We start from the raw sequence: 13323 nt of genomic DNA on the forward strand, positions 1-13323 counted from the left end.
GCCCGGTGCGGTGTTGGAAAATGATAAAACTATCAGCTTTATGGAAGAGAAGGATAGCGATCATAACTCACTTTTCGTCTAGCCAGCAGGTTCTTTGAAATATGAAACTCATCCCTCATTATAATCTTGTTACCGTACCTTAACAAAATGATTTTTCTGTGATGAAAAAATTTTAATGAATGGAATTCATGGTGTGCTTAACCTTCCGGCAGTCGCGCAGTTGTGAAAAGTACAACAGTGTCAGTTTTTTTGCTGCACAAAACTATTGAATGGGGTGGTGTCAGTGAATGAGTCACCTATGCATTCCAAAACTTTCTCCCCATCACTCCAATGAGTTGCAGTGCAATGGTTCAGTCTTTAGGTGCCATTTAGTCGCGACAGTGCATAAGTATGATAGGGAAAGACTGTATACGGGGACTGTAAACGAACCAATAACACAGGATTGATGGCTTTGCTTGGTGCATCTTTTTGGGCTACAAAATGGTAATCATCCAGGCGTAAAATAATCCAATGAGATGGGAATAGTAATTATATAATTATTTACTATGTTTTGACAGTAAACAGTGTGCATAACACTTGGAAAATTGGATGTTGTAAAAAGTACAACACGCGACTGCTCGTGTGATTGAGTAGGACGCGACTACCGAAAGGTTATTAATTAAATGTTATTAATCAACTTACAATTTTCCTCAATGCCATCTTCTGAACCGACTCCATTGGTGGCTGAATCATCGACAACCTGAAAATGTTTGATGAAACACATTTAGAATGAATCACCCATTCCATAAATAACAAATCATATAAGTAGGCCTAAATAAAAATAGAAATCCAAGTACTCTTTTTAAAATAATTGACCGAGCTAAGTGAGGTCTAAGATTCAAGTCGACGGTTTGGCATTTCTCTTAATGTTTAAATGTTTATATGTTTATATATTTTTATGTTGCGCATCTACGGCGAAACGCGAAACGGTTTTCATGAAATTTGACAGGTATGTTACTTTTTAAATTGCGCGTCGACGTATATACAAGGTTTTTGGAAATATTGCATTTCAAGGATAATATAAAAGGAAAAAGGAGCCTCCTTCATACGCCAATATTACCGTAAAAATCAGACTATAGAATTATTCATCATAAATCAGCTGTCTAGTGGACTATAATACTACCCGTTCAAAAACATTGAACATCTTGAAAATTTATCTTTCCATCAACGTTAGTAGACAGTTGACTATAATACTACCCGTTCAAAAACATAGAACATCTTGAAAATTGCATCTTCCCATCAACGTTGTAGACAGTTGCAGCCAGACCTGATAACAGCGCTCACACTCACATTCCGGGACGACACGTCACGGTACGATAGGACAGAAAGCTCTATATTTATTTAGGATTTTTTCTAGACATTTCAAATTGATAAATTATTTATTAATTTTTGAGAAAACATAACAACAGGTCAATGTAACTTACTGAGCGCGAGGTCTACTGTTCACAGAACTACTAGTTTAAAACATACACAACATGTTTCGGCTATAAGACGCTATTATTAAAATCATATATAAAAGCATATCATAAATCATATTAAAGCATAGTATAGCCAAAACCTGTTGTGACTAAATAATTTTAAAAAGACTAGCCTACTTATATTTCTAATTTTATTTAGTCCTATATTCTACTATAAGACGCCATTATTATAATCATAATGGCATAGTATAGCCAAAACATGTTGTGACTAAATAATTTTAAAAAGAGTACTTAGATTTATATTTTTATTTTATATTCAAGATTAGCCCTAAAGAAAAAATACAATAACAAATCATCTACTAACTAATCATTATGACTAATATTTAAAAAAATTGCATTCTTTCTATAAACATTACATTTTCTAATATGAAATATTCAAATCATAACGTCTTTGTTATACCAACTCAGATTATCGATTTCAAAATATGATTCAAACTAAATCACATTAGTAAATTGAATTAATTTTCAATATATTTTTCAACAAACATTATATTCGAAGCACGTTTCTGAACGCTATGAGTACATTGCAGTAAACGGGTTCAACGGTTCTATTAATATCAATAATTTATTCACATATTATTATCTTCGTACACAGAACTCAGTTACATTACGCCTTCGTCGATTTTTTTCAAAGCCATGATTCACCTTTGACGACTGGAAATTGGTGAACAATAAATAATAGTCTCAATAATTAAAACGCACGAAGAGCTAAAAACAATTTCTCTCCTACAAGTGAGGTCCACGTTATAATGGCAGTGTTAAATTAGCAATGGTATTACTATCCTTGTCTATCATTCAACAAAGCGGATACCGCCATCTCTTTCTCCCTTTGCTCTGTTGCCAGATCGTCTTTCAACAATGTAGAATAAATAATTAATTTACAAAATCCTAATATATTAAGCGAGCAATTTCTGTATATATCTTTATATCTGGTTATTTATGTTTAACGGATCTCGAAAATGGCTCTAATGATTTACACGAAATTTGGAGCATAGTAGGTTTATGATATAAAAATTCGATTGCACTAGGTATCATCCCTGGGAATGATATGGAAAGGATAATTCATTCTTGGCTGAAACAGCTGTGGATAGTAAGAAAGTGAGTGAGCGAGTGAGTATGTGAAAAATCAAAATATCACATCCCCGAAATTCATAAGATGTCATATATAGGCTGTGAAATATAAACACGATCATTTTAGAGAATTGTGATCTGTTTATCAATAAATAAAAATCTGGTGTGGCGCACTCACACAACTTTCCTTGCCGATATGATTTGATCACCTGACGCTAGTGTTCTCGCGCATATCAAGTCTACTTATAAACAAAGATCAAAGTCAGCTGTTGACAAGACAATAACGTTGGAGACATACGAGGTCTGCTATCTCTTCATAGTGAATCATTTAATAGAATCAACAGTTGCCAACAGTTTGCAATAATTGGATAATCACATTTTCACGAATTTAGAGCTTATTTTTAATTTTAGGAGAAAATGTTACTGGACATTAATTGTAGAGATGCTCATGCTTAATCTTTTCCACTCGAAATTTTTTGTTTAAATTGTATCTGAAGCCTGATAATTAAGAATCTAAAATCAAACTTTGCATAGATGGAGCGGAGCTCCTGAAATTTTTACAGATATGGGACTTGTGGCAGTTGATAGAGCTTATCGATGAGTATTCTAGGTATAACTTTAATCAAAATCGTTGGAGCCGTTTTCGAGAAAATCGCGAAAAACCCTGTTTTTGACAACATTTTCGCCATTTTAGCCGCCATCTTGGATCACATTTGATCAAAATTGTTCGTGTCGGTTCCTTCTATTGTAAGGAGCTTACGTTCCAAATTTCAAGTCATTCCGTTAATTGGGAGATGAGATATCGTGTACACAGACGCACATACACTCATACACACACACACACACATACAGACCAATACCCAAAAAACACTTTTTTGGACTTAGGGGACCTTGAAACGTATAGAAATTTAGAAAATTAGGGTACCTTAATTTTTTTCGGAAAAGCAATACTTTCCTTACCTATGGTAATAGGGCAACGAAAGTAAAAATAACGAGCGAAGCTCGGTTCCCCGATATTATTTCATCTCAACTATGAAAATAATGAAAAATAAAATTTCTTGCTTAATAAAATATAATTGATTATTTAAAACTAGAATGAACTGTTAATATTACATCAATAATCCTATATCAGCTACCGTCTATGGAAGGCATTGACAAAACAGAGGATCGGCAAAGTTATCCTGCTATCTTCATCACATAACGAGGACTTCACTATAGTTTAGTGGCCTATATAATCTCAAATGCCGGCTTAAATTAGCATGAGTTCTGCCTTTATTGAGAAGTAAAATAAAAGTTTAATTGCGAAACAAAGAATCCAATTAAGAGGCATTGACAAGAGAAAGAATCGGCAACAGTTTTCTCCTATCTTTCTCCTCTGCCATTATAACGTGGACTTCACTATAGTTTAGTGGCCGATATAATCTCAAATGCCGGCTTAAATTAGCATGAGTTCTGTCTTTATCGAGAAGGAACATAAAAGTTTAATTGCGAAACAAAGAATCCAATCAACACTTTGTACTTGCTGTATTGTGGAATAAAGAAGATTCTTGATTGATTGATTCTACTTTGGCAATAGATTGTCTTCCCGAATCTGTTTTACAAACTTACCTCAGTCTCATTGCATGAAGTAGTTTCTTCTTTTTCCTTCGAGACTTCGTCCACTGTTTTTGAAGCCACAGTGGAGTTTCTGGTTTCTGGTTTCTCATTGCTTGAAGTAGTTTCTTCTTTTTCCTTCGAGACTTCCTCCACTGTTTTTGAAGCCACAGTAGAGTTTCTGGTTGACTTCCTCACCTTAGGCCCCATCAAGAATGGAAATATGCAGTACCGTAACCTAATAACTGTAAAAAAACACAGAAAAGATTAAATAATGTCGATGTTTCTAATTATTTTTGTAGGTAATGTTGCTACATAGAAAAGTTAAGTTCCATTCTGAACTTAATTTTATTTTGTATGTTAATAATAATAATAACTTTTTATTGTCAAAAACAATGTATAAAAAAGAAATTATAATTAATAATCAATAATCTAGAGAATATGCTAATATAATAATAGATGAATCTTATGATTATTATATACATTTTATGGTAATATACATTCCTTTGACAACAAATACTCGCATGCAAGGGAAACTTCCCTGTACGCATGGAGGAGTTGCTGCAGACCGAGAAACTCTGTTATAGTGAAAAAATCAATCATCGAATACCTAACATAGCCTACTAATAAATTGTCAAGTAATTACAACTAAGAAAGAAATTATAAGGGTTTGAAATATAAAAAACAAATACAATAGATAATGAATAAGTTGAAAGCTCTCAACGAAAGAAGTATTAAAATAAAATGACTTTTAGAATTCAGAAATGTGAACTGAAGTTAGGCAATTCAGAATTTAGGCAATCATTGAACAACCAAAAACATTGCTTCAACCGCCTCTGGAAGGAGACCGAAAAGCCACTCCTTGATCAATCTACTGTACAAAAAATACGATTGGCAAGCTCTAATATTGTCAGGCAAATTATTGAAGAACTTGGGTCCCAAGAACAAAAAGGATTTTTGGAACATGGTGGATCTTGTTCTTGGTAATTGCGTTCTATTACTATATCGTGATTATGACCGAATAGTATCCACCACTGCGCCAGCATTGCCATTCCTATCAAAGAACATCTGCAACACTCTAAAAACGTACATATATCTAAGTGGCAGAATATTCAAATGTGAAAAGAGAGGAAAGCATTCATGCAATCTTGATTTCCTCATCATTATTCTTACAAAAGACTTCTGTAACCCAGACAGCGGCTTCACATGAGTATGATAAGTACTACCCCAGCAAGTAATACCATAGTTTAGTCTGGAGTGCACAAATGCAAAATAAATCTGCCTCATGACTCTCAATGGACACAGAGACCTCAAAAAATAGAATTTGCGCATGAACATGAACAAATAATTTTTAAGAGATAGGATGTGGTGCTTAAAACTGAGCTTTTCATCAACCATTAAACCCAAATACCTAACAACATCCGTTTGTGGGAAACTGCCACAGGGACAATCATTTAGCCGATCCTGATTATTCTATGATAACTGTCGAACGCTTTGGGTATTCGACTTCAAATTTTGAACAAATATTTCTAAAACCATTCTACGGATCAAGTTCGTTAATTAACGGAATTGACTGAATTAGTTGGGACTGGCCAGTATATTGCCATTTAAAAGCAAAAACTCAACCAGCTAACCCAATGTTTACTAGACTTAGGCCCGGTTGCACAAAAATTGGTTAAATTTTAACAGCGATTAATTTCACAAGAACAAATCAGAGAAGACGTTTTTGAAAAGACGGGTTCTCTGATTGGTTTTGTGGATTAATCACGTTTAAAATTTAACCGGCTTTTGTGCAACCTGCACTTAATGTAATCTTTCTAAGATACTACTCAACTTAAACAAGTAGCTTAATATGTTGAATAAAACGACTACGAAGTTGTCAAAAACCAAAATTTATTAATAATTAGAAAGACCGGTTTCGGTCTATATGAGTTTATCAGAGTTCAAATATGCGTTTATCAGAGATTGACAATGATGTAACAACCGAAACCGGTCTTTCTATCTATCAATAAATGTGTGGTATTTGACAACTTCTTAGTATTTTTATTTAATATTAATAATTACCAAAATATCAACTTCTCAACTACACAAAAAGTGGAACTTAATATGTTATGAATAAAGTGTAATTCCTTGGCAACGACACTAAATGCGCGGTGTTAGGAATTGCACCTTTACTTGGAACTTTTCAAAAATAACTCTATCACTATTTATGCCATATGCCTGCCTTCAAGTGTCATTCAGACTTACTTGAAGCCGATTTCACTGAGAATATGATAATCTTGGTAGTATGTGAAGCTTGTTATATACAATCAATGTGAGGGTAGTAATATTGTCGTAATAGTAATAAGATAGTCAATGGCCGCCGGCGCCGGCTAATTTTTGGGATTTTGTCATCAAATCAACATACAGTACTAAATCGATTACAGAAGAAAATTTACATAGGTCCATGTAGGGTTAATTATATAGTTTAGCCGAAAGTTGTCAATAACCTGGAATAAGCAAGTTCTTACACCCTGGCATCTTACTAGTATTTTAGCAGTTAATAATAAATAATATTTACCTAAATAATAAATTATTAATCAAATGGATTTCTTCGTTGAGGCAGCAAGTGAATAATAACCGTATAGTCAAACAATAGAAACATAACCTTAAAATTGATGTAGATAGCCTATTAATTTTGAGCAATTTAAAACACATTTTAGCTTGTGGAAAATTTTACTTGTGCTCTGATTCAACATTTCACAATTAAAATAAAAAATGTGGATGTTATTTCAATAATTAAAGCAATGATCAGATAGCAAAATACGGTATCAAAAAAGGGGAACCGCTTGGAAAGACTGATCTTGTCTACACAGTATTAAAACTATTACCTACAAAACCATTCAAAATTTTTAATTTAGTTCATGACTTTATTAACTCAAATAACAATAAATCAGATATTGTAAGCTTTTGATCATAAATTAATTTTGTCTTATTGCTTTGTATTTCAACATGACCAAAAGCCTAAACTTCAGCAGTGGGTAACCAACAAATGCAAGGGTTCAGCATTGAAAAAGATTAACGTTGAAAGAAATGTGATAAAGTTTTAGCTAATAAGAATAGCTTAAATAAAAACTAGCTCTATTACTTACATATAATTATGTTTAATGTTTTATTTATAATTATGAGACGCGGTATTTATTAGAGATTCACGAGGATGTCTCAAATCACAAACAATAAGAGTTCTGTTTGAGGACCTTCAAACATAAAAATCAATACGAACTTTTCAAATAGAAGTTTGAACCACTATAAATAAACAATTTAAACAATTAATAGCTGACAAGTAACAATCCATCACTGATTTTTGCAGAACTGAAACTGAATACTGAAACGAATGCAATCGCAACTCGCAATGCAAAATGGAAATGGTAATGGAGTAGTAGATGTGGTTATGATATCACTGCGCGAGTATTGTCTATTAAGCGGAGTAAAATAGTGCTGTATTGGCGGTTGAATTTGAATTTCCTGTAATAATAGTGTAATATTATTAATAAATATATTTATTTATACTGTAGTAAAAATTATTATTTATCAAGTCTTTATCTTTTTAGGATTGATTCTGCTGATATATAATATTGAGAAAAACTGTGAATTAAGCTTCAATTCAGTATATATTATGAAAGAATTAACAATAAAAATAATCTCCAATTAATTATTTTTTTCTAAGCTTAGCCTAATCCTTTTCATTATTATGCAGCCTATTTCACTTGGTTTACTACATTTTCATTTTATTATATTCCATTTGCATGGATTCATGTAATGGGTGCACCCATTTATTGTAACCTTTTTTCTGGAATTTATAGACAGGTTTTTCTGCGCGTTTGAGAACATGCCTCTTTATACTGCATTTAATTGTTTCACCATTTATTATAAGTTACCTTACTCTATAAAGCTGATAGTTTTATCTGCCAATCTATTATATGTTGGGAAAGTTTTAATATGTTCAAGACACATTTTCTATTGCAATATAACATGCACATTTTGATTAAATCCTGGGAATGATATTTATAATTTATTTCAGAGAAAGTTCTTGTATACCGTATCTTATTTTAACAAGATGATGCTAGTTAATTCTTTTATCTGAGAGTGAAAATCCATTTAATCTAAAGGACCTATTGTTTTCAATTGTCTTTCTCTATTTTACTTAGTTATATACAGATAAAAGTAAAATAATATTTCTATTTTCCTACTAATCTTTAATGATGTGACTGTTGAAACAAATGTAAATACACAAGTCTTATTCATTGATTATACATAATATTCTGTTCTTGGTGATCAGGCTATTCCCTAATAAGGTTATTTATTTGAATAATGTGGCACAATTTTTGAATTTGGAATACAACTCTACCGTACTTCAAGTGTTCAAAACCCTTAAAAAGTTTCGAAATAAAGTCATATATTTATAAAATGTCAAACAAATCTCGGATTTAATCTACTGAAGAAGCATTCATTATTTTGATTGGTCTTCAATTCAATATTGAATATCCTCTAACTTTCATGTTATTGATTGATATATTGTAAATACTATATGAATAGTTTAATTTTTCTAATAATCTTCAGGAGATGAATGCTTATTTCATTCATGATATCGATTATAATTTTTGCATTAAAATTATTCTCATTAAAATAAAATTAGAGGATTATTTCCAATTTTGAAATTGAAGACTTATTATCACTTTTGAGTCTCTCATTAATACTCTACCAAGTTCTTATTCAAATGAATAACTAATGATGGCATTAGAATAATATCATTTCTTGATTTTATAATCAATATTGTTAGCTATATAGAATATTTTTTATTGGTTTCTGTAGAAACAATAATGATAATGGATTTGAATTGATGATTAGAATTATTGATACTTTACCTTCCTTTAAATCTCTAATTTATTAATAAGGTACCTACTCACTTATAAGTATATGTAGAGCCGGTTTCCCAGCTCGGGATTTAGGTAAGTTCTAGACTTTGAACAGTAGCTGGACTAAAAAATTGTCTTTCCGAAAGGGAGCGTAAATAGTTATTTGTATATCTAGAGTGAAAAGTACGACTTTTTCTCCCTGTGGGAAAAAGTTTGAAGCCCAAGGCAAAGCCGAGGGCAGCAATTTTCCTGAGGGAGAAATAGTTATTTGTATATCTAGAGTGAAAAGTGCTGTTTTTTCTCCCTGAGGGAAAAGTTTGAAGCCAGAGGCAAAGCCGAGGGCAACAATTTTCCTGAGGGAGAAAAAACATTTTTCACTCGTGATATACACAACATTTTTCCTTCACCTACATTTTTATAAAAACTGCTAATAAAATAATTTTTAAAAACGTATGTGACCAAACATGTGTTACAACATAATCTAAAAGTAAACAGAAACAGCTGGCTTGTAATCACAGTTCTCCTTCGACAGCACTATCTGTCGGCTAAAGTTGTAACAACAATGACAGCCAAACTACAGCTATGATGAAGTTCCCGTTTCAAATTTGATTAGTTAATAAGTAATATTCGTTGGCTGATATTTTGAATAACATGGAATAAAAGAAAAAATATATACATTTTTTTAGTATAGTGATATAAAGTTTGTAATAATAATTTCAGCATACAAACATAAATTTTATATGTCGATCAAATGTCTGTTTGAGGTATTGAATTTAGTTGGTTTAATGACTACTCTATATGCTTCCTCATCTGAGCTTAGACCTTCTGACCTATTCCAAATGTACGTTTTTAAAATAGAGATGCTTCCCATGTTATTTAAATGGAGTCACTTTTACTCCCTAGGGAGTTTTCTGTTTTTTAGTACCGAGAGCAAAAAGTGACACTTTAGTATCATGTTTCAGGGAGTAAAGTAAGTACTTTAGCCAGTAGCTGGAGGAAAACGTGGTTTTCATGATAATCTTTATTTTCTCATTTCTATAATTGGAAACGTTTTTCCTTGACAAAATGAAGAATTCCTAAATACTTCAAAATAGCTGAAACTTTACTTTCTTTTTATTTTATTTTGTGTTCAATTTTATAGTTTTTCAAAATTTAATTCAAACGTGGACTACGATTATGCCCAGTTTCGGAAAGCCAATTTACTGACTCCAGCTGTTTAAAGTCTAGAACTCAGCTAAATCCCGAGCTCGGAAGCCGGCCCTTAAAGTACTTACCTTCACTTATCCTAGAAAACTTTGTTTTCTATTGTTTCAAAAATCTCTTCTAGTCTATTTTTGTCAGGGTTGCGTAGCATTTATCTGGATGAATATCATTTATCTATTTTTTCTATCAATGAATACTGGATGATATGATAATTCAAATAATTATACTCAATATAATTTATTATCTACCGTGATGGAACGATGATTATAATACATCTATGCTTCAATTGATTATTTCTAATAATTATTATATTATATTTGTGAGTTAGTTTATATTATGTTATTATAATTTCTAATATTCTTATTTTGAAGAGAAATGATTTCTTCAGATTGTCAAAACTCTTGGACAATTTTCCTTTTTGCAAGAAGCAATGCAAATTTTTTTACGAATTAAAATATTCTTCTTAAAACTCTTATACCTGTTATTATATTTATTTATGATTAATTATTGGATTTATTATATATTTGACATGTGGTTTAAAAATAATAATAGATCACTTCTCTATTATGATTCCCTCAATTTGTTTTTATAGTATGTATTAGACAAAATCAAGAGCCCACTATAAATTGTTTTTACAAGATCATGATTGTAATCATCTAGAATCTAGACTCTTAAGTGCCGGTTGCACAAACGCCGGTTAAATTTTAATCGGAATTAATTCCACGAGAACCAATCAGAGAACCCGTCTTATAAAAAGGCCTTCTCTAATTGGCTCTTGTGAAATTAATCACGGTAAAAATTTAACGGGATTTTATGGGTTAATGAATTAGGAGGGTACAACGGTCTTAAAATCTAGAACATACTTCAGCAGTAAATGATTATAAAGATATCTTCCATTGAAAAATATTTTCTAAAGGAAGAGAGCATTATATTTGTTCTAAATAGGCTCAGAGGAATACTAGGATTCAAAATATCAATAGGGTTGTTGGAGAATAATATTTCAACAGCTGAAAGTGAATGCTATTTCAACACTCATTGTTTTATTAAAAAAGGATGAAAATAATATCTATACATTGAATTTTATAAATATTGAGGCACTACATAATGGAAAATAATAAATTTGACAAGATTACACGTCTTTGGAATAATACACTGTGTGAACAATAAAAATAATATAATTCATTATTTATTGTTAATTATTCTTACAAACTACTTGGAAAAATAAATGATTAAAAAACAGTGAGCATATAATAATCAATGTTATGATTTCTAGGGTATTGCAAGAGTTCAACAAAGACGTACAATGAATAGAAACATGAAAAAGAATCTAATTGAATAATATTAATCTGTATTAAAATTTGCTCAATATCTACTATAAAACTTTCCACTACCATACTCTGTTATATTATACATCAATTAAGTAGTTGATTTTAGTACATTTAGGTCATCTATATACTATTAATGTGCATACATAGAAACGTATTATAATTCTGGTACGAGGAACTGTTTTAATATAGATGTAAGTTAGTTTAATTTCGAATAATAATTATTCCGGTTATGATGATTCATACAATAAATAGTATTATGATATTATGATACTACATAGTATGATACTATGATACAAGAATTTGAAAAAAATAATTTTTTTACTATGTTATTATTATTTATTGATTCATGCGATAAGTACTTCATCAAAATGATAGGGAGAGAAATCATAAGGTACCTAACCTTGTGCTATTCCTCTCCCAAATTTATATAACACATAGTCCGACATAGGTTGCCTTGTAGTTTTTCAATTCACAAAATTTTTACTCCTCAATTATTATTACAAAGTGGATTTTCCATGGTATTAACTCACATTCAAATAAGAGAAGTATTATTGAAGAGTTATGGGACACTCTACACGGTATAAACCAATAATTCATTATTATCATACTATATTTTCATAAATTTATTGAATAACTTACTACCAAACTCATAGATTATTTCACAAATAAACAGTAGATTTTTATTCTTTTAAGTCACAATAATTTTGAAATTACCTCAGTAAGTTAGAACCTATTTTCTTCAAATTCCATTCCTGAACTCTATTCAATAATGTATAGTAATTAGAAAAAACTCTATGGATAGAATATTCTTTATTTTATTTATAATAGATATTATCATTCATTTTCACTGATGTAATATTTTCTGGAAATTGATAGAAATTTGAAAGGCTATATAATAAGATTATTTTACACTCAGACCATGTATGATGTAGGTTCTTCCAGATAGTACTATTTTATCCATTTAAGTTATATAGCTAATTACTTATATAGTCAGCACTCCTCATTCCATTATTGTTGATGTAGCATAGTTGTAGTGGAAGGTAACATTGTATTTAGTAGTCAGTTCCAAGCTAGCGGACATAGCGAACGGAGCTCTATCGCGAGATATAAAATTATTGTAATATGTGGTTAACAAATAAATTCATTTTTTAAAAAGACTATTTGATTAATTGCAATCTTAACTGGCGCAGTCGGTAGGACACTTCAAAAACGAGAATTTGGTTTTTCGGTTTTAACCGTTAATGAAGTGTTCATGAACTTACGAAAAAGTTGTATCAGTCACCTAACATCGGGACTTAAATAAGTGAACAATCATCAAAATAACTTCGTAACAAATTGAATAAGTTGGTGAACTATTATATTATTAAAATTCGTGAGTGTTAATTGCAAAATTATATTCTTACTCAGTCACCTAATATCGGGACAAGTGTGAAAAATTATAAAATAAGTGAACAGTATAGTAAAGTGTTAACAATACCGTATTTCATCTACAAATTGAATCAAGAAAAAGCAACAGACTTTCAATATCAGGACAACCAAGGACCTTCATCATCTAAGGACTACTACGGACTTCAACTTCTAAGGACTACAACGGACTTCAACTTCTAAGGACTACCACGGACTTCAACTTCTAAAGACTACTACGGACTTCAACTTCTAAGGACTTCCACCTTTGAAGACTTTCAACCCGGGACTGTGACAAGATGAACTCGATTT

General features: G+C 31.2%; 1 protein-coding gene across 1 annotated transcript in view; it reads right to left on the bottom strand.

Annotated features, from left to right (window-relative positions):
* Positions 1 to 7584, bottom strand: part of LOC111049122 (pre-mRNA-processing factor 39) — a 77392-nt gene extending 69808 nt beyond the window's left edge. Inside the window, 3 exon segments of the mRNA XM_039425641.1 lie at positions 682 to 739; positions 4197 to 4426; positions 7313 to 7584. Coding sequence (XP_039281575.1) covers positions 682 to 739; positions 4197 to 4391 — 253 coding nt within the window. The 5' untranslated portion in view covers positions 4392 to 4426; positions 7313 to 7584.
* Between the last annotated feature and the right edge of the window lie 5739 nt (positions 7585 to 13323).

This window comes from Nilaparvata lugens, chromosome 4, assembly GCF_014356525.2.
Source record: "Nilaparvata lugens isolate BPH chromosome 4, ASM1435652v1, whole genome shotgun sequence".
Taxonomy (NCBI): domain Eukaryota; kingdom Metazoa; phylum Arthropoda; class Insecta; order Hemiptera; family Delphacidae; genus Nilaparvata; species Nilaparvata lugens.